General features: G+C 38.2%; 1 protein-coding gene across 13 annotated transcripts in view; it reads right to left on the bottom strand.

The window, feature by feature from the left end:
* Nucleotides 1–7,184: 7,184 nt before the first annotated feature.
* LIMCH1 (LIM and calponin homology domains 1) overlaps nt 7,185–23,299 on the bottom strand; it is a 322,854-nt gene continuing 306,739 nt past the window's right edge. For 6 of the 13 annotated variants that reach the window (XM_087434246.1, XM_014786985.2, XM_004419011.3 and 3 more), the window contains 7 exons: nt 22,970–23,074; nt 21,948–22,075; nt 20,248–20,369; nt 19,806–19,929; nt 15,525–15,633; nt 13,099–13,201; nt 7,185–7,838 (listed from right to left, as the gene is read on the bottom strand). In XM_087434246.1, the coding sequence (XP_087290372.1) occupies nt 7,813–7,838; nt 13,099–13,201; nt 15,525–15,633; nt 19,806–19,929; nt 20,248–20,369; nt 21,948–22,075; nt 22,970–23,074 (717 nt within the window). In that variant the 3' untranslated portion in view covers nt 7,185–7,812. Of the gene's footprint in view, nt 7,839–13,098; nt 13,202–15,524; nt 15,634–17,200; nt 17,288–19,805; nt 19,930–20,247; nt 20,370–21,947; nt 22,076–22,969; nt 23,075–23,299 lie in introns of all 13 variants that reach the window. The other 7 variants (XM_004419008.3, XM_004419009.3, XM_014786970.2 and 4 more) reach the window with 2 other exon arrangements.

Here is a 23,299-nt window from a genome sequence, read left to right as displayed (position 1 = left end):
ATCCCTGGCACGCACGAATGCACCCCTTGTCAAGCCATGAGGTGGCAGTGTCCCATATAAAGTAGAGGAAGATGGGCACGGATGTTAGCCCAGGGCCAATCTTCCTCAGCAAAAAAAACAGGAGGATTGGCATTGGATGTTAGCTCAGGGCTGACCTTCCTCACAAAAAAATAAAAATAAAAATAAATAAATAAATAAAAAGGCAATAAAATCGATGGTCTTGGTGTGCCCTCCTTGGCAGCATTCCCTCTCCTCTGACCCCAAATCCTGAATTTTGTTTGTACTGTTCCTTGGCTTTGCTCTTTTTTTTTTTTTTTGCTGAGGAAGATTGACCCTGAGCTAACATCAATGCCCATCTTCCTCCACTTTATATGGGACACCGCCACAGCATGGCTTGACAAACAGTGCGTTGGTGAGCGCCCGGGATCCAAACCTGCGAACCCTGGGCACCCAAAGCGCAGCGCGCGCACTTAACCGCTGGTGCCACCAGGCTGGCCCCCTTTGCTTTACTCTTTTATCACATACTATGTAACCCCAGACACTATAATACTTAGTTTTCTATTGTCTTTGGACTTCATATCAATGGTATCATAATGTAAGTAACCTTTGATGTCTTGCTATTTTAGCCTAATGTTATTTTTTCTGAGATTCACCCAAAATATGTGTATATAGTTCACTAATTTTTCACAGCTAAAATGGAATACCCTAATTTATATCCAAGCAGGGCTGTGAGGGACAGTCTTGAACATGTCTCATGGAGGACACCTGTGAAAGTTTCTTCTGCTTCTCTAGAGTCAGGCTAAGGTATTTATGTTCTAGAAGTGAAATTGCTACATCAAGGGGTATGAGCGTCATCAACTTCACTAGATAAGGCAGAATTGTTTATCAATATACGTTCTTATCATCAGTGTGTGAGTTCCTGTTGCTCCACATCCTCACTAACGCTGGGTGTCATCACAGCTTTAAATTTTTATCAATCTGGTAGGTATAAAATGGCATCTCATAATGGTTTTGATTTGCATTTTCTTCCTAATAAAATTGAATATATATATATATGTATTTTTGCTCTTTATCTTTTCTATGAAATGCCTATTCATGTCTTTTTTCTGTTTTTCTATTGACTTGTTGGTATTTTTCTTATTGATATTTTGAAGTTCTTTATACAGTTTGGATACTAATTCTTTGTTGGTTGTATGTGTGAAAATATCTTCTCTTGGTTTATAGTTTTTTTAAACTTTCTTATTGTAATACACAAGTTTTTAATTCTTAATATAATTGAATGACTATTTTTTGGGGGGGTAGGGAGAGCCTTATCTTACTGTTGTTTTAATTTGCATTTCTTTGATCACTAGCAAGGTTGAACATTTTTTCATGTTTATTGGCCATTTGCATTTTTTGTCACCTTTTGCCCATTTTCTATTGCTATATAAAGGACTTCATATGTTAAGGATATTAACCCTTTGTCACATTTGTTGGCACTATATCCCCCAGTTTTCCATTACTTTTAAATTTTGCCTAAAATTCCCTTTATTGCGTATATATGTAAACATATTTAAACCCATTATTCTTTCTTTTTATGTTTTTCTTTGTTTTTTGCACTTAACACTTGATCTGGAATTAATTTTACTGTGAAGAGATGACATTAATCAACTGCCTCTCCTTTATCCATTGATTTGTGATACGATTTTTATTATACACTAACATCTTTGTTTATTTAGGTCTGTTTTTTGGCCATATTCTTTGCTATGTTAATTATAATTAATATATCAATTCTTGCCCAAGATTGTACTTTATTGTTATCTTTACAGTAAATTTTACTGATTGGTCAGGCAAATTCTTTTGATTATGCCTTCCTTTCAAAGTTTCTTGGATCATCTCAGAAGAGGCATTCTCCATTTGTCTAATCAAATATTCCACTTGTTTCCTAGACTGTTATCATACAAACAAGATGCAGCTTCTTAATTTTCAAAGTGTTAGAAAATACAAACTATTATCCTCACAACTTTTCATGGATTCAGAAGGAACTGCTGAATGTTCTAGGATCAGAGCTTGGGATAGTACTTAATGCTGTACCGTAGAGAGAGCGTAGTGCTTGATACAATGTTTGATAGGGTCTTCCTATAGTTATGCTTCAGTCACTTTCAGTCAAGGCATTTTCTAAACCAACAGGGCCTGCTGAAATAATTCTCTATCTCCTTGGTGGACAACAAAGAAAACAGGCTTTCACCGAAAATGTCATTATTCCTGCTGAAAAAATGAAACGCCTTGATTAATGTATCAATGAATCTGTTTGCGGTGAAATACTCTTGTAATACAGGAGTCAATGTGGTATGCCCTCAGTGTTTTCTCCCCATCAGAGTGGTTAGAAAGAGGCCCTTCCTTTGTTCAGGCCTTGGCTATTGAGTTTGAGAAAGTGGAGGTCCGATTGTGAAACAAAAGTTGGGCTGGACAAATGTGTTATCTATCAGGCAGGGCTAGATTTTCCCAACTCTGGAGGCCAGAATTGGGAGGTGGGGAGGGAGGCTTTGGAGATGGAGTGTATTGGGGGCGAGGTCAGTAGGGCTCTGGCCAGGGGGGTGGATGGTGTGGAGCCTCCACTCCAGCAAACACCAAAATGTCCAAGGCCATGCCATAAGAGACAGCTCTATTCTCTCTTCCCAAAGAAATCAAACTCCAATGGAATACTAAGTCCATTTGAGTATTTTATAAGTGTAAAGTTACTATAAAACGAGCATTCTAGTCTCTGCTTGAGTGCAGATTAAATCCTGCCAAAGTCCAGCTAATGCTCAGGGGTCCTCCCAGTTGGTGTCACGTGAGGTTCCACACACGAAAGCCAGGCACAGCTGAATAGCAAGTTAACCTAATTGTCCCGTATCGGGGACTGTTGGTGAAATAATCATGTAAAATCTTATACTCATCCAGAATAAGTCATTTATTCCTTTTATACCTCCATTTCTCATCTGTAAAATGGGGAGGCACGCATATAACTTCTCACATACCAGAAATGCTTTTTGATAAATACAATAATGCTTGCAAAAGTACATTTGATAAAATGACGCTAAATAAGTTTAGGAAAAATTCTACTTTGTATATTTGTGTGCTTTTCTGTCCTTTTGAGTCATTCAGAAGAAAGAAGGAAACTACTAAGGGGAAGGACATGGTTCAGCAAAACACTGAACACAGATGCTTGTAAAATAGTAATCCTTGAGGACAGTATACCATTCATGCTACCCCAAAGTGTTATAAATTGTAGCAACACCACCCACTGATTAATGGCTGTTAGCTTCTTTCTCTGAATGACCCAAGACACTCTGAAAGCAAGTATTTTGCATGGCTATTTCTTGATATATTTGTCAAATGAAATGACTTATAGCAGAGCAAGTTAGTAGTAGCTGATAGAAAAGCAATGAGAAGATTTAGCTATAGGTTGCAAACTGGTGGCCTGAGAACAAAATTGGACTTGCAGATATATTTTGTGGAGCCTCAAAATGTTGGTTGGCATTGCGTTGGAAAATGTTTGGAATTGCTGTCAACATTTAAAAAGCTGGGGCCAGCCCTGGCGGCCTCGTGGTTAAGTTCAGCATGCTCTGTTTCAGTGGCCCAGGTTCGGTTCCCAGGAGCGGACCTACATCACTGGTCTGTCAGAAGCCATGGTGGCAGCTCACATAAAAAAATTTTAAGATTGGCAATGGATGTTAGCTCAAGGTGAATATTCCTCAGCAAACAAACAAACAAACAAATAATAAAAAGCTGGAGATTTCATATGAACACAATTGGTTGGAGTCAGCTAGCTGCCTCCTTCCTTTTACAGAACTGTTGGTTTTTCAATTTGTCATAGTCTACACCACTTTCTATTATCCCCTTCTGGTTCTCATTTACAATGCCTAACTGGTCCCTCCAGTCACTTGAGTTTGTAACCCCTGACTTAGACAATGCCAAAGGATGGGGAGGGAGCTTTTGTAGTCTAGATTAGGACCCTAAAAAGGAGTCCTTAGGTCTTGAAAAAAGTCAATGGAAAGAAAGCTAGTTCAACATATCTGAAGTAAAATGTTTTTCTTTTAATAAAAACATTTTTTATAGATCACAAGTTAGAACAATCTTCTCTTTGTCATGAAATTCATTGTAGTTGAATGGATTTTCATTTAAATAACAATGGATATATCAAACCACTCTGATAACTACTAACACTCTCTTATGAAAGGCAAAGAATTCACTTTTCTATGGAAACAGCAGCAACTACTAACTGCCTACCAAACTTTGCAAGAAGAAGCAGAATACAACTTGTGGTGGCAATTAGAATATTGCATCTTAAAGTGATGGGAACTTTCAAGGAATTTGCTTGCTATTACCACCACCTACAAATGTGGGACAGAGTACCAGGCAAGGTAAATGTGTATTTTGGAAAATTATCAGTATCAGCAGGATGCCACTGTTTTGCAGCATATTCCTTGGCTCACCAACAGAGAAAAAAGGCCCTCAGTGAAACAGACTGTATATATACAGCGAGAGGGAACACTGGGGCAGTGCTGGAGCAAGTGGCAGAATAAAGTGACTTTAAACGGCTTAACTTGGTTTTCTCTAGCCAGTGCAGGCTCTAGCCAGTGCGGGAAGCTGACCCTTACTTAGTTGTTTCAGACGATTTTCACCGGCATTTGCATGGTCTCTCCTGGTTTTTGTGTGTCTCATTTCAAGGAGTTTGAATCTTTCAGTGGAGGGCGATTCCTTAATGACTTCTACAACCAGCTGGTAAGTTTCATTTGCCTTAAACAGTTGACCTCAACAAAGCATCAATATGCATAAGCAGACATGCATCGTTGCCATGATCTGACTCTGTAACCCCAGACCAAAAGCTACGAGAGCAAGAGAGCTTGATCCTCTCTTCCCCAAGTAAGAAAACCAACTCCCTACTTCCCCCAAAATCAATGGAATAGAAGGTTGATTTGAGTATTTTATTTATAAATGTACATTTACTATAAAAGCTGTTGCATTTTAGACAACTTTTTATTTTTATTTTTTACTATTTCTCAGAGGCATTTTAGAATAAATATTTTAAATGAAGGTTAGTGTAACTGATATAGAACATTGGCCCACCCAGAACAGTAACATCTTTTGGACGGACTCACATAGGAGGTGGATCATTTCAGTTCGTTAAGTCTTACACTGTGTATCGATAACTATACTATGTATCGCATTAATAACACTCTATTACATAGAAAGAATGAGGAAATGTCATGAAAGTTGGCTAGTGAAAAACAAAGAGTTACCCATTTTTTCTTAAGAAGGGACTAGCTTTTGGAGTATGAGAAAAAAAATCAGATATACTTCCTCAGGAACAATAAATCACTCAGTTGCCTCATCTGTTTTTTAAACAAACACATTTACATTGTAGCTCAATGGAGCAGAGTATTTTTTTTTCCCTAGGATCTCAAAGATTATTTGAAAAGAAATAGATCATACTCGTTATTCTGCATTGGGAAAAATGAGATCTAGTCTGCCCAAGCTGCCATGTAACAGACTCCAAATGAAATATAAATCAAATATAAATAGAAACAGTTGGCAATTAGAATTTAGAAAATGTTGGAGATTATTCTGTGCTGGTGACTATTGTTCATTATGGGAAAGCACATTTCGCAGCTGGAGAATGGGGCTTTATTTTTCTTGACTCGATTCTAGCTTCAATACATGTACAATGAGTCTCACTAAGAAATATGTATAAATGGGTTTGTGAAACCAGAAGAGAATGTGCAATATTCATATAATCCTTACATAATGGATGGAGTTCCACATGTAAAAAGTATTCTATAAAAATCGGTTATGAATGATCATATTGTACATGTTTTGTGCATTATTTGTGGTAAAGTACTCTGCTAATATCATGCAAAGTGTAAACATCCACATTATCAAAATATTTAATAAAACATGCAGGTGCTTAATCAAAATATTGGACTTGATCTGTACATTTTCAAAACTTTTTCTTTTTCTTTTTAATTTTTTCTATTTTTATTTTTATTTTCTTAAAATTTTTTTTTCCTGTAAAACAGCAAACACCTCCATGAGAAGTCTTGGGACTTGGAAGTGACTTCATCTTTCCTCAATGTACTGCATCCACAATTCATCACTGGCTATGTGCAACAGCTTCGCATTTTCTAAGGCACAATTTTTAATGAAGTGATGTGTAAATTTCAGTCTAACAACAGCTCATCCAAATGACAAAATGGTCAAAACACCTCCAGTGGCTGAGGAAATTTCTGCACTTACATGGAACCCGCATGCAGAGAATCATCTAGCATGTAAATAAATAATTGCTAGCCATACTCAGTAAGACACATAAAAAAATTATTGCTTACATAACAACAGAAAAACATCTACTTGATCTCCTTTTATGACTACTTTAACCTATTAGGAGTATATCCATAGTCTACATTCACAAAATATTGTCTTCACTTATTTGCCATCATTTTAAGGCAGAATAAATAGTTCTCCTTTCCCCAGTCTTAAAGAAAAAACAGCCTGGAGATCTAAAACGTGATGGTTTTTAGTAACTTGATTCCTTTCTTGGCCTGCTGAAACTCATCACACAGGGCAAAAAAATAAACCAGCTCTCCACAAGAGTTCCTCTCTAAACTTCTCCATGAGCAAGGTCCAGAATTCTTGATAGTAAAGAGAGTTGGTGATGGAGGAGAATGAAGGAGAGCAGATATCTGTTAGAGTGGGCAGGGCACAGTGTGAGCTGTTGGTTCTTGCTGATCACACATCAGTGGCTTATCACGTCATATGTCCTTTGGATTCTATTAGGAAGGACTTAGTGCTTTTCTTTAGACACCTGTGCTTCAGGCCCTCAAGGAGAACTTTGCAGGCAAGGGTGAGCAGTGGTCACACCTAATGATGGACTGATCTCGATGAGAGCTTCCACATGCCTCACATTAAGTCTCTTATTGAATCTAGAGCCTGAAGAGAAGCAAGCAACAATACCCTCATGGCTATCATTGACCCACCACTCTTTTGAAGAGTCTTCCTCACAGATTTTGGTAATAACTTTGGAAACGATGACTGAAATATTTCCCTCTGGTTTCTTCCTACCCTTGGGCAACATCCCAGAGTGTAAGTCTAGCCAATATTGCAAGGGCTCTCTTTATTTGATGGACCAGCCTATATTAATGACATAACTTCCAAAGTACACAAAATCTAATACTAACGGTGCAATAATTTATTGGTATGACTTCTACTTCAAAAGGTAAGTAACACAAATGTTTCAGGATTACAGTATATATTATCAGACTAGCGTCTTTGCATTAAAAACAAGTTATAGCTCAGAGCTATAGGATGTGATTTTTAGTTTCTGAAATGCATTAATCATATGCTCCTGTCTTAGAAGACCACAACTCAAATTGGCATGTCTTGCACTTTCTGCAGCTCAATTCTGTAAACATAAAGTGTTTAATTCCTAGAAATACTAAAACAAAACAGATTTATTGCATCATTTATCTCATTAATCCCCCAAGAAGAGAATAACACTTTTTAAACTGTAAGCCTGTTTTACCATGCTAAGACCTTTTTTCGAACTATTCAGGATCATTACAATTCAATATTCTTTTGCATATACCGTGCAAATGCAAAAAAAAAAAAAAAAAAAAAAAACCAGGAAAAACAAACACTGTGCTACAAAAGAACAGATACCATTTTTTAGAATAGCCTTTCAGAAATTAGATGATGAATAATGAGAAGTCCCTGCACTTAGGATTTTGTTAAACGATTGCCAGGGGACACTCTCAATAAAGAAATGGTGAGTGATCTGGAAGCTTGAAAACCACGTCACAATGTTGTGGGTTGGCCAGCACCTGTGATAAAGAAATCAGAGCAACATTTGGTTAAAGTAGTCAGTGCTTCTTGCTTCAGACATTAAAAAATTACCCAAATTAGCAATGACCTCTGCCAAAGTCCCTTCCCTCTAGGGAGGGGAAACTTGTCCCACCCGGCCACTCCAAGTGTGGTCCACGGAGACGCAGTATTGCTGTTACCTGGAGCTTGCTGAAATACAGACTCTCGAGCCCCATCCCAGAACTTGAAAAGGAGCCCGAGTGATTCACATGCCCTCTGAAATTTGGTTGAAATCCTCTGGATTTCACCCTAAGTCAAATGATCTCCATTCAAGTTTTCTACCTTGTCTTCTGGGGCCAGTAAGCAAGAAATTAATCTCTCTTCTCTCAGTTTCTTTAGGTTTTGGTTTCTCTAAGAATAAATACATTGCAACAGGAGGAATTTGACATCTGATCTAGAAATAGGATTGCTAGATTTAGCAAATAAAAATATAGAACACCCAGCGAAATTTGAATTTCAGATAAACAACAAACATTTTTTTAGTATAAGTATATTCCATGTAATGTTTGGGATAGACTTGTGCTAAATGCTGAGCATGCAATATTTGAGACATATATATACACAAAAAAATTTCATTGTTTATCTGAAATTCAAACTTAACAGGGCAACAACAACAAAAAATTAACTGGGCATTTTGTATTTTATCTGGCAACCCTATCTAGGAAGGATTGTTTTGGTTTCATATTTCCTGCTGAACCTTCACAAGGGTTCTCCTTCATTTTAGGGTTGTGATGAGGCAATCACAACACTGGAAAAGACCCCAGGGAGATTGTGTTAAGTGCATTTCACGAGAGTGAATGATGGAATGGACACAAAGACACAATCATCCAGCACCCAAGCACAAATGGCACCAGTTAAACATGTGGCGGCTTGATTCGTGACAGGTAATTTGTTTTGCACTTCCATTCCCATTTACATACGAACTTAAAAACTGTTTACATTGCTTTTAGGAATTGCATTTTAATATGCTGTTATGCTATTTTTCCCCTCCAAGGAAAAATTTCATTTAAATGTGACTAGTTACTTGAAGAAAATCGGATTATATATTCAGGCTTTATTATTCCACACAATGACATTATTTGGTCTCACTTCGAATGCCTATGATGTACACCACCCCTCACATCTATCCATCTCCCCTCTTCTCAACTCATGTCAAAGTTAAATCAAAAAAGAAAGAAAAAATGATTTTTTAGCCATTTCTTTCCATTCTGACTCTTTTATTGCATCTGGGGTATATTCAACCAATTCGAGTGTATTTATACTTCTTTAGCCAATTATTATCCCCTCCACCTATTCACTTTTTTTTTTTTTTCCTCGTGAGGAAGATCAGCCCTGAACTAACATCCATGCTAATCCTCCTCTTTTTTTTTTGCTGAGGAAGACCGGCTCTGAGCTAACATCTGTTGCCAATCCTCTTCCTTTTTTTTTTCCCCCCAAAGCCCCAGTAGGTAGTTGTATGTCATAGTTGCACATCCTTCTAGTTGCTGTATGTGGGATGCGGCCTCAGCATGGCCGGAGAAGCGGTGTGTTGGTGAGCACCCGGGATCTGAACCTGGGCCACCAGTAGCAGAGCGTGCGCACTTAACCGCTAAGCCACGGGGCCGGCCCATATTCACTTCTAAGCTATATATTTTTTTCGTATGACATCAAGAAAGAAATGAGCAGTATTCTTAGATGTGCTGGTCACTCTCCTTGTCATGTGTTGACTTAACTAAAGTTTAGCCTAAAATGATATTAACATTTATCTGGAAAAATAAACCTGGGAGAAGGGTTAAGAAAATTTGGAAAAAATAATTGGAGAGAAGGTGGCCATTATTACTCAATATTAAAACATATTATGAAGCTATAATAATTAAAACTATTTGATACTGGAGAATAAATAGGTTAATAAAACATAATAAAATATCCAGAAATAGACCCAAACATACATGGGAACTTAGTTTAAGAGAAAGTTGGCATTTCAAATTAGTAAGAAAAAAAGGGATTATTCATTAAGTGTTATTCACACAATTTGCTAATTGGAAAATAAAAGCTGGATAGCTATTACTCCAACATGCATTCCTGATGATCACATATTTACATGTGAAAAAGAAAACAGAAAACAATTCTAGGTGAAATCTCAGTTAAATTTATCTATGTCATTGGAGTAAGGAGAGTTTTTCTAAGTAGGACACACAAAACCCAGAATCCAAAAAGGAAAAACAAAAGATATATTTAATTACTAAAATGAAAATCTTTTCTATGGAAAAAGTCACAAAGTGGAAAGACCAATGATAACTGCAATAAGCAGCAAATATAAGACAAAAGGAAAATTTCTTTAATTTACAAAGAACTCATACAAATCAAGTGCCAATAGAACAATGGGTAAAGAATAGAGAAGCGTTTTATGGAAAAAGAAATATAAATGATGAATAAGCATATGAAAAGATGTTCAAACTCACTTATAATTAAAGATACACAGATCAAAGCAATGAAGTTTTTTCCCCACCTAGCAGAGAGGAAATTTCTAAAGTTTGATGATATCCAGAGCTGACATAGGGCGTGGAGAGAGAGAGAGACTCTCAGACTTTGCAGGGAGAGTGCACTTTTCTGGAAGATAATTAGGCAAGTAGTCTGAAAATTTAAAAAGCCTTTTAACTCAGCAGTCCCACTGCTCAGAATCTACCCTATGGAAATGCTTTTAAATGTTCATCAAGATATGCATACAAGTATGTTCATTGGAGCATTTAAAAAATAATATTAAAAAATAGAAAACCACCAAAGTGTTCATTCATAGAGAGTCAGCTTTAAATTATGGTGAGTCTATACGATGGGATTGTATGTAGCTATTTAGAAAGCCACTAAAAAGAATGAGGAGAAAGAATATGTTATATGGAAAAACTGCCAAGATATATCACTAAGTTAAAAAAAACAGCAACAAAAACTAAGCACAGATCACTGTGACTATGTGATTACCTTTGTGAAATAAAAACCAACACACATGCAGGTACATGCATCACACACACACACACACACATACACACACCTGTGTGTGTGTACACATTTACAAACATACATTCTGCCCCTCTCCCCAAAAATTATTAGAAAGTGATTACGGTGGTTAACTTTGGAGATTTTTACTTTTAATTTGGTATCTTTCTGAACAATCCAATTTTTCTAACCTTATACCATTTAGAACTTTTACTTATTTATTCTTTTGAATGTCTATAGAGGTTATCTAGGCAGAGAGATAATGAGCTTTTTTGCTGTCTTCTTAGTATCTTAGCATTCTAAAAAAAATCCTAGTACAATATTGCATTAAAAATATAAAATAAACAAGGAAAAAATCATATCTTTAGTCTACCTCCAAATCACTTATTTTTCACCTTATGAGACTGTTAGAGGAACTCCACAGTTCTTGTCGTTAGATTTGGAATTAAAAGCAGTTAATGCCCTTTATGTTCGTACACATAAGAGAAAAACTGCTGGCCTAGATCTGAAAAGCTAATTTCCAAAACAAATGACAATGAATCATCCAACTTCTCAATTAAAATAAAAATCTGGATGAAAACAGGTCACTGTCACCAGAGGTGGGTTCAGGTTTGTTCTCTGCTGGCATCCTTCAAGCACTTTAAATTATGAAAGAAATTCAGATTTACAGCACTTTTCAAATCTGTTCAACGGTCCTTCAACCTAACAGTGCCCTCTTCTGGTTCCACGATTCACATTCAGCTGGTTCACTGAGGCTGGGAAAAAGTGTAATTTATAGATGATAGGAAAAATCACTTTGAAACCTGGGGAAAAAAGGGTTTAGTTGTCTGTTCTAATGTATAAAAACAAAACAAACAAATGAAAATCCAGTTTAAGTAATATATATAATTATCATATATTATACATGTATTTGCGTACGCATGTATATATACTTACGGGATATAGATGCTATACTATTTATACAATATTTGATATATGCAAAACATAGTATAAAAATCAGTATCAATATTATATACATATTTATACCATATATATACACACACACATTATATATACATGGTATAAATATATATAATATAAATATATGGTAGCAGCTCTAAATTGGAACAGTTTTGACCTCAAATCAAATGTTTATCATACACCAAAACCACCTGGGTTTGATTTAATTTTTAGTTCCCATAATTTTATTAAAATACATATATACATTTCTCTGGATTTACTAAATCTATAGCTATAAAACAACTTCATTTCAATTTTTACTCTTAAAGTCTTCAGTTTTGTAGATTTAGAGACCCATGTTAAAAAAGCTGTAAAATGTTACTTCGCTTACTTTTAGAAATAATAAAACATTCTGGAATTTCAAACTCCATGTCTTCATTCCCATTTTTATTTTAAGAGTCTCTGACTGATGAATTTGCACAGAAGAGTCCCCTGCTGTCTAGTTATCCACCAGAAGGACTACACTTATGAGGGAGAGTGAGGGAGGATTCTGAGGCCAGCCACTGGTTATTTTCAGATTTTTGAAACAGCAGCCAGGCAACAGCACCCTCTGGTGCCCCTGAAAGTAACATGAACCTTCTATGGTAGGAAACCCAGAAACAAGATTGGAGGGCAGGCTGCTCAGGGAGCTTTAACGCAGCACACACTTGTTAAGCTCTGATTGTACACTAAGGTATTTTGGAGTAGCTCAGGGATTCACAGAGAAGCAGAACCTATCATTTTGTCTCTCAAGGAACTTTGAATTTAGTTGGGAACAAAACCACATCATGTCATGAAACTCCTGCAGTTAGGGCATGTAGACGTTGAGGAGTTGGTGCTTGATTTGATGAACAATGGAGAGCCACTCTTCACACTGAAACCATCCCCCAAATGGCACTGGTCTTCTAAAGATATGCCTCAACAAGTGAAGGGTGCTGCACAGATCTTATATCTTCCTTCTATCTCACCAAAATCTCTATGGTGAGCTCAGCCAATGTCTCAAACTTGGTCTACAGTTCTATCTGCTGGTGTGTTAATGCACTTCTGGATAAAAAGAATTTGGCCACACTGTAGCAGTAACTTCCAGTAAGAAACAAGTGGTAAACAAGGGGTTATTTCATTACAATTTCTTTCACCTAGATGCTAATAAATCTTTCCCTCAGGGTAGGAGTGTCAGCTGATGGGGAGAAATAATTGAATTCCTAAATTGGGCCCTACAAAAGGCATATGAATGCACTCACTCATCTCGAGGTATTTCACCCCAGTACTTACTTCTGGATCGCATGTAGCAATCATTACAGTTTAGAAGACCATTTCGAATCCTAACATCCGTCCCACTCACTGCATCTCCAAGCTGTCCTTTACAAATTCCACACTGTAGGGTAGAAAGAACAGAAGTCATAAGGTGCATAGGAATTGTTTCTTTATAATGCTTAGTTACTGTTTACAGGAGTAGCACAACAATCACTTCTATGACCTCTGCATTTGTTTAGCATCTATTGTGTGTTAGATGCTGCACTAACAGTTGACTTACAGCAACAATGTGCTTTTAGCATTTTATCCTAACTCCTTGCATTTTACAGAGGACATTGGTTCAGAGAAGTTAACTGACTTGTCCAAGGTTGTGAAGTTGGTAAGTGGTGTCGAGTTGATCCCAAAGCCTAGGCTGTTAATCTCTCTAATGCACCGTTTCTCAATCAAGATGAAGAATCACCACACCTTCTCCCTCTGGGTTGTAATTAGTATTTTGGTGGTGAACGTCATGTAATCTATGCAGAAATAGAAGTATAATGATGTACACCTGAAATTTTTACAATGTTATAAACCAATGTTACTGCAATAAACAAAAAATTAAAAAAAAAAAAGATGAAGAATCATTTTAAACAGATTAAATCCTAGTGGTTTTAAGTAAACACATGGCCCACAGATTATCAATTGAAATTTGTCTGTGAATAATCTTTAGATGCTTTCCAGCATTGTTGGCAAGTTCTACCAGATCAGAATTACTACGAAATAGCTATTCCATCTTATATTTCCACATTAAAGCCAGTAATACCAGAGTAACAAATCCACTGGGAAGGCAACTCCTTTCAGCCAAGTCAGCTGAGTGCAGAAGGAGACTGGGAAACACTGTACTGGTTGTACCAGAGAAGGTGGCAGTGGAGGTTGGTTCAGATGCCAGCCTCTTGTAGGGGAATCAGTACCCAGCTCAGGAGAAGAGGGCCAGCCCCAGACTCATGCTCTAAGATCACTTGGGCAGAGGAAGACTTCTTCCAAATTATGTTACAAGCTGCATCCTCATCGCAAGGGTAGGGGATAAATCTAAGAGGCGATGTACCTTTAAGCATCAATCAGGTCAGCTCCAGGAAGTGAAGGATTAGAGAGAAAAAACGCTTTGACAGCTAAGAAGGCAAGGCTCCCATCCCTGGAGAATCCACAAAGACTCTTTGCCACCTTGATTACTTTGAGTTCTGATAAAGTTTCTGAGAACAAACTGTGATGCTGCAACATATTATCTTGGAATTACCATGAAATTTTAAAAATATATTCTTTGAGCCTCAAAAAACTCTTAGACAATTTAGATATACATTATCTAGGTTAATTTTACAATAATAATATTAATAAATTGAGTCTAATAAAGTATCCATATTGTTTTGTCCATGATAAGTTTTGCTTTCCAGTGATTACTGATATTATTAAATTAATAACTTTGGGACAACTGCACTCACTTTCTCTTAGCAAATAGGTAAAGGAGTTATTTTAAGCCCATGCAAGTTTACTTTATAGGTGAAGGAGCTACCAACAAGAAACAGAACAAAAATCAAGAAGGAAAAAGAAAGCACGTCAGAGTTATGAAGAGAAAGAAATGACTCTTATTCAGAGCTAGGGGGTTCGGCTTCAAAAATTACAGATTAATTTGCAACGTGTCCATGAGTGGAAAACAAAGGAAATGCTGATATAGTCCAACTTGTAAACTTTATAATAAATCAGATATAAATGGTTAGCTCACCTACTTATTAGCAGGAGATCTGCGACTAGAATCACGGTCCCCGCTCTTATGGAGTGGATAGTTTTTAGAGGAGATGATAATTAAACAATTCAATAGTGAGTGATAAGGACCTTGAAAGGTTCTGTAAGGACCTGTAACAAAGGCAAGGCCCTTAGTCTGGATGAGCAGGGCAGCTTCTCAGAGGGAGTGATATTCAGTCTGGGATTACAGACATATTCATTCAGAGACCTACAATTTTGCAGCTAGCTATAACCACTTAATTGACAGAAAATCTTCCATAAGGTCCACGACTAAAAACCTTTGACATTAAATCACAAGAGTTTAAGAGGCAGCAAAGATGTTACATTCCAAATAAATCCACATAGCCCTAAAAGATTCAGAAGTACCGCTGTCCTCCCAAGGTGGCATTCTTGGCTTCCTGCTAGAGTATATGCTCTTTAGCAACAAAAACTGTTTTGTAAAGACACATTGCACAGATCTGTTTTGGTTCTTCCAACCCAAAATCCCAGAGGGATGTGTGATAGGAGAGTTTCACCCTGAAGGATGGACTCCACACACACCTCTACAGAACCTAGCGGGGAGAGGCCTCACAAGCAAACGCTGTCAGGATTTCCAGGAGGCATTTCCCAGAACGTCGCCAAAAGACATCAAGAAATCGTACTTAGAGAGAAGAGTAATGAATACATACCCGAAAGCACTGGATGTGAAAATAGAGATTGAGGGTCTCAATGATCATTGCAGCTCCTTTCCCCAAAGGAAGCCCACAGGAAGAACACAGTTTCTTCCCACTTATAGACCTACGTTTCAAAATATATATATTAATAGAAAGTTTTGTTTAGAAGAGCTGGTCAAACATACAACATATAGCCTCATGCAAAAAAATGAAAACATGGATTTTTAAAATGTTTATATCATGAATTAAATGACAGTTACTGAACTGAAAATGAGCAGGAAATTAAGCATTATATAGAAGTTGCAAACAACTGCTAAATACAATAGGCCTCCATTGTAGTATGGAATTTGGTGTGTGTGTGTACGTGTGTGTATATATGTGTGTTTTAGTTATTTGTTGCAAGAGGTTTGTGTTGTAATCTATTCAACCATAGTGAGCAAATGCCTTGAAATAATTAAATGTATTTATCATATATTTTCATAAGTCCTAAAAGATAATCAAGTTTAGCTTTACTAAGGTTTCAATGTTGCTTTCAAATTTTCTACAATTGTTTCATTGGCCCACTAGGGCATCTTTACTTACTTATTAAGAAAAAATTTTTTTTGTTTAAAAATAGAGAGGCGATTGTGATACAGCCTAACAGGTCCCAGGCAGCTATGGGACCCAACCCCTGCTCTGTCACCAAGTTCTGTGATCTGGTATAAAGAACTCATTTTGGGTTTCCCTTTCACCTTTAAAATGAGAGGATTGGACTAGATTATCTCTACTACCTCTTCCAGTGTAAACACTCTCTGAGTATGATCTGGGCACATATCATCCTCTCTGAATTATAAGCCCCTTGAGGGCTGTGTCTACCCCATCTCTGTACCCATGAAGCCCCTAGTACAGTGCCCATCAATGGACTAGAACCAAACTCAGCAGACTGACACCAGGTCAGAGCACTCGATTCTGTCCTTTAAGGCAGCTTTCCCCAACTAAGATCAGTTTGCAATGATGCCTACTGTCTGGAAAGCTCTTGGATTACACAAGAAATTTTAAAATATGCAGTATCATTCAGAAGCCAATGGGGTACAGAGGGACGAAGAAACAGAAAGGAAAACCAGAGAAAAGTGGAAGAGTTGCCCTAAGCAAACCCTATTTATTAGGATTTCCCTCTTATCCAGTAGTTAAATGAAATTTCTAAATCAAAGAAAATCTCTGAGTACTCAGTAATTTGTCTGTCCAGTGAACAGGAACTCAGGCAGCTTTTAAGAATATCATGGGGCCCAATTAACGTCCAGAAGCAATCGTTAGAGAGCTTGAGTAGGGTAAGAGAGAAGGATGAAGTTTCGTTTCTCAGCCTCCGCCTGGTTCTCTGTAAAAGCCATCAGCGGATCCTGCCTAGAAGGAGCAAGTCGTCTTGGAGCAAAAGGCGCCGACTTAGGAGCCCAGCAATTGTCTGGTGGATTTTATTATTAGATTGCAGGTTCCACACAATGTAATTAAAGCCGCGTCAATGTCACACACTCAGCTTTTTCTATCGTGGACTGCAGGCGGGTGGGGAATGTGTGATTCCTTCTGCCTATGTACGTGTGTGGGGAGAGACATGGATGGGCAAATCCCTCAAAATCATTTGGCAAGCGCTAATTTGGTTGAAATTATGCTGGACAGACTCTAGCCAAAACAAAGCAGCCTCAGAAAGGCTGGCTGACCTCTTGTACCTGTTTGGTGACTGGCCAGGAGTGGTGGGAGAACAGGGGGACAAGTGCCCCGCCTGGAAGTTCTCTCGAGGGCTTTTCCTGTAATATGGTAAAGGAGCCAAAAATTATGACAAGTAAAGAGAAGCCCAATCCCACAAGAAAAGACAATTTAGATAAGAAAAAAAAAACTTCCTTGACAACCAAATAAAAGACCATGGAGTGTCCTAGAGGTAATTTTTTTATAAAGGACAAAAAATAATAATTCCATCTAGCAAAGATTATACATGCACTGGCTGCATAATATCAAAACCAGGCTGGCACTGTTGAACAGAAAAGACATAATATTTTTCTAATCTTTATTTTTGTCAGGTTCTTTGCTTAGCTAAAACTGCATTTGGAGTTGGATATAAAAATTACGGACTGGTTGAGAGGAGAGAGATGAGTAGGGATATAGGGAAAAGCTCTTAAAAAGAGCCCAGAAATAAAGGGCAGAGCTTAAAGGAGATATTTTTCAGTGAGGTGGTATTTTCCACCCCCATCAATAAATTCCTCAGGGGAACACGTGATTAGGGGTAATGTTCAAAAGATTGAATAAGTGCTATGTCATGGGCATCTACGAAGCAGAATGGTCCCCAGCTGGAAGCTACCAGAATGGTTTTACAGGTGGTGTTGGTTGCACATGAGGTCTGCCTGTGATTAAGCTGTCAGTTCTTGGCTTTTGCTTATAAAAGTTAATTTCATTTATAAAGAAAGGGATAGAACATAGGAAAAAAAAACAAGGAAAAGAGAAATGCCAACACAGAAATGAACAGAGCATGAGTCCATCTGTCTTCTAACCACTTTCAAAATAACTCCCTGAGGCGCCTGCCCACCCAAACCTCCCTCCTCAGGCAGAGTGTGTTGTCTTCAAAATATCACATTTTCACGTAATACTCTAAACTATCAGTACTACTGCCTTAAAAAAAAAAAGGTTGAAAATCACTGCAATAATCCATAATAATAATGATTACTTCTATGTGATTTTAGCTTCAGTTGATTCTGAGTGTCATCTAGACATAGAAATAAAATTGGATGGGGGCCGGCCCCGTGGCTTGGTGGTTAAGTGCGCACGCTCCGATGCTGGTGGCCCGGGTTTGGATCTTGGGCGCGCACAGAGGCACCACTTCTCCATCCATGCTGAGGCCGCGTCCCACATACAGCAACTAGAAGGATGTGCAGCTATGACATACAACTATCTACTGGGGCTTTGGGGGAAAAATAAATAAATAAAATCCTTAGGGGCCGGCACGGTGGTGCAAGCAGTTAAGCACACGTGCTCCGCTGCGGCGGCCCAGGGTTCACCGGTTCGAATCCTGGGCGTGCACCGATGCACCGCTTGGCAAGCCATGCTGTGGCGGCGTCCCATATAAAGTGGAGGAAGATGGGCATGGATGTTAGCCCAGGGCCAGTCTTCCTCAGAAAAAAAAAAAAAGAGGAGGATTGGCAGATGTTAGCTCAGGGCTGATCCTCCTCACAAAAAAAAAAAAAAAAAGAAATAAAATTGGATGGGCATAAGAGAAAAGGGGGAAATGGTTCAAACACTGTATTGAGAAAAAAATGTAACAAGAAAATAAGGTAAAAAGATGAACTTATATAAACAAGTTATCATCATCATCATCACCATCATCGTGATTATCACGCCATCACCTGTACTATATAGTACTTACTATTTGCCAGGCATAAAACCCGATGAGGTAGGTACTATTATTATTCCCATTTTATACATGAGGAAATTGAAGCAGAGAAAGATTAAGTAACCTGCTCACAGTCTTATACAGGCAAGTGGCAGACTCAAAATTTGAATCCAGGTGGTCTGGCTCCAGGTAGAATGATTGATTAAAGTATAATGAATGTTATATTTTTAAAACTGATTACAAGGAACCTCTGTCTCAAATATGATCTTATCATGGAACTGTGGGTTCATTTTGAATTCTTCTACCACTTAAACAGTCAAGTACTTTGGATAAGTTATTTAATTTCCCTGAGCCTCAATTTCCTTACCTGTAAAATGGGAACAATAACCCAGTAAAGTTATTGGGAGAGCTCAGCGAGTTAATGTATAAAAAGAAGAGGAGAGATATGTAAACCTCTCAAGGCAGTGCCTATTATACTGAAATGCTTCAAAAATGATAGGAACTATTATTATTGTAAAAAATATGTTTCTGACCAAATTAGAATTTACCCTGGCGGTAGCCACTTAAAGGGAGAGAATGATAATGAGAGAAAAACATTTTTTTCCTTGAAAGAAAATTTGTCAAGAGGCTCTGAGACAACTTAACTCACTTAAATAAACTGCTAGTACAACAGGCCTGCAAATTCTTTCCAATTTTTAGATTTGTGGGTTAAAAATATTATTTTGCCTTTTTCAAATTGATAAATCCACAGTGAATATTTACTTGCCAGGAAGAGTGTCCCAAACTTCCATAAACATCTGTTACCTTGTCAATGAAATTCAATGGAGAGAAAGCACAAAGATGCTGCTAACATCTTGCCATCTCACGCTTTTTTATTTTTCCTCCTTCGTAGTCAATAAATTAAAAAAAAAAGAATTCCACATCCATCTTATTTGGTTACTCACTTCCGTCTTTCACTCGGAGACTCAATCTGATGGTTAATGCTTTTATCCAATGGGAGAGTTTTTGGCTTCACATCTTCTAGAATGTGCATTGATGGGTTTGATACCTGCTGATTCTGGGGTGGATCTGAGGCCAAGTAAAGAACATAAACTTAGTGCTCGGTAATGTCACCTCAGTGCTTAGTGAGTCACCTTTCTTTAAAGGGCTGATGCCTGCTGAGGTCTCACAGGGATTTCATGGAGACTCTGGGTACACGGTGGTGGGAGTTTAATCACTGTATTGTTTAGTATAAGCTACTAGTTAGCACAAACCCAGTTTATTCATTGTGCTATTTAGCACAAGCTAGAAGAGAAGCTTGCAGTTAGCAGAGGTCATATCTGACTAGATGATGTGAGGGGGTCTTACAATAATTTAAACATCGGGGGTGGTCTTCTCCATTCTTACCCTGAGCTTGCTGTGGGTTCATCCCACAGGGTGGGGCCCCAGCTTCTGCATCCAGCTGATCATCCTGATGGATTCCTTTTGATCCAGGGTTCTCAGAATGAGTCAAGGCCCCTTGAGTTAGGCTGTTAAAATATTTCAGAACAGAGATAAAAGCAACTCAACTAAACTGATTGATCTTATCCCGTAGGGCATCGAAGTACCAACGACAATATGAAAAAAGAAATGGGGCTAACTAAATGTTCATTTATGCTTTTTGTTTTAAACTAGATTTAAAATGGATTTAAAATACTGTAAAATGCTACGCATTTTCATTATCCATCAATTTAACAAGCTTGAGAAACCATCATTTCCATTGTCCTCCCATCTCCCTGCCCACAAAGCTCTTCATTCTAATAATTTCAAGGGACTCCAGAGGTAAGCGGAATCTCCCAGATTTTCACAGGAGAAGACTTCTTGCAGAAATCATTTGGGCCACACGGGACTTTGGCAGCCCATGGTAATTCATTTGCCTTTCAGTAGCTTCTGTGTGCAAAGAAAGGAGAGATGGAGGAGATTATAAATAGTTCCTGATGACAGCAGGCACTATTCGGAAACTAGCAAAAATTCACATAAAATTTTACCAGCATTATTCAAATATTCCTGACTAGTGGCTTTCATTTCATAAAACTGAGAAGTTCCTTTAAGCAGTGTTAACTGGAAACAGATGTCCTATTCCAAGGGCTTTGCAGACTCTGGAAAGGCTCTGGACTCCAGGCTTCTATAGCCTACAATCTACCCAGTCTTTTAGAAGATGAGCATAGGAGAATTCTCAGAGCAAATCCCACAAGAAGAGCTCAGCTTGCAGCTAACCTTTCCAATTGGCCAGTGTTTTAAAATGACACTGAGATAGCCTTTCGTGTCTTTGGGTCCCTCTGAGGATGGTGTATGTGTGTGTGTGCAGCCTGGTACAGCATCACATTTATCAATATCTATCTGGTATCTCAGAGCCACAGAGGCAAACATCTGTCTCATAAAGAACTTGCTGATGGCAGAGCACTGCTAGCCTCCTGGGTTTCTGTGGGTCCCTTCTAGGTTAGGTGTGGGGTGGCATCAATAAACACACTATAGCCCATAGCTACAACCAGGTTCTGCTCCTGTCTGAGCTAGCTCTGAATGCTGCAGGAATTTCTGGGTGCCCTGTTCTGATCTCCCTTGGGACACACTGGAACCCATGGGTGGGTGATTACCCACAACCAATTGATTTGTTGGTTATCTTTTCTATTATCACCCAGAGTAAATGTGGCTTCTCACAGCTCAGAGGATACTAATGACAAAGTTCAGGTCCACAGTAAAACCACAGTGGGTGGGACTTCATTTCAACCTCTATCCCTCTAGACACATTAACCATTTCAGGTGAGTGATATTTAGGTTTGGGGCTTTGAATTGATGCCATGGTCCTTTGATGATCTACATTGTCTCCCCTTATTTAAAAAAAGTTTCACCTTTTCTTTATTTAAAAATAAGGCTATTTATATTCAGTAGCGTAAGGACTCTAACTTCCGAGCTATTAGAATGTGTTTGAGCAGTATGTAATGTATTACTGGAATGATCGTTTCAAAGCTGAACGTGATACGCATTAGCAATAGGTACCCTATCTGGGAGTGAACGGGCGGAGCCCGGCTTTGTGAATTCTGATAGACAGCTTGGTACACAGTTCATACCTGTCCTTTTCCTCCAGTGGATCACTTTCCCTAGTCTTAAGCAACAAGTCATTGTTGTCCTCCTGGAATGGTTTCTTCTGTCTTGTCTCTTGTTCTTCCTCGCGACAGTTTTCCAAGTCCATCTTATTCTAAAGGGGAAAACAAGGATAATCTTAAATAAACATTTTAAACACACTGAACAACACTCATCTCTGGCCACTGGATATGTGAAGCATTTTTCAATCACATTGCCTACAATTTAAAGAATAGTCATCCAAATTAACTGAATAGTAACAGATTTCCAACTATTTGGAATAAATACGTAATCTGGATCTCTCTCAAAAGCTATCATAAAAAGGAATTGGTTAGAAAACCCACCTTTCAAAATAAAACAAAGTCATAGGACAGCTCACTTCAGGGCAAATGGCTGTCTAGCGCCCATGGGTTTATGCAGACTATGGACTATCCAGGTCTTGGTATGATTTCTGTCCAGTACCTCCATGACCTTATTTAGGGAATAGGGAGGTAGACCAGCCTTTCTGGGCTCTATCCAGCCCTCCAAGACACATGTAAATTTCATGTGGAATTTTAAGAGTGGGTTAGAAACAATTTTCATGGAGGCTGGTGGAGAGCATACTGTTGGCATCCTGCTGCTACCCTCCAGTGCAAAGGAATGTATGGCATGGCAGAGAGGAATAAATGTCTGTTGAATGAATGAACGATGGATGGGCAGTAAGACGGACATTTCCACACACGGCTTCCTTAAATGAGATTTTGTCAGCCAGTGCAGAAAGATGTTGGTTGCCAGCCCATGGGGGCAGATCTGGCCTGAGTAATGACTTTACTGCTCCTCAGGAAATGACTCTAGGGTTTGGCCATTGGCAGTGACAGTACCATGGGGTAAAATGGCCACATAGTAGCTGACATGATTCTAGGGAAATAGCCAGTCCTGGATTTAAAGCGGTGGAAAACCTGTCCTTGTGGTTTTGTACTTCTGTTTAGGCTTACTTATTTCACAAATTGCTTTTAATCTATGGTCTCACCACTGTCCCACTGCCTTCAGTCATAGAGGAGGATGCAGACAGCTGGTCTGCAGAATTTGAAGAAACAGTAAATGGAACCACAGTGTCTTCGATTATCTTGCGCTCCTAAGGGGAAAGACAGGAATTAATGAAAGGGGAAAAAATGAAAAATCATATCTGTCAAGAGAAAAATTTCATGAAAGAACTTTAGGAAAAAAACATCAAAATTATGTGCAAACAAACAGGGCACTAAAAAAAAGTCTTATTTCTAAAAGCATGTAATCAGATAACACTCTATGGGCAATGATTTAGAAATCAGCATTTTATTTAGAAAAACAAAGTCTTTGCAAA

Source organism: Ceratotherium simum, chromosome 8 (assembly GCF_057802395.1).
Source record: "Ceratotherium simum simum isolate JZ-2026a chromosome 8, ASM5780239v1, whole genome shotgun sequence".
Classification (NCBI taxonomy): Eukaryota; Metazoa; Chordata; class Mammalia; order Perissodactyla; family Rhinocerotidae; genus Ceratotherium; species Ceratotherium simum.
Note: the sequence above shows the minus strand (reverse complement) of the source record. Positions and strands in the feature narration are given on the sequence as shown.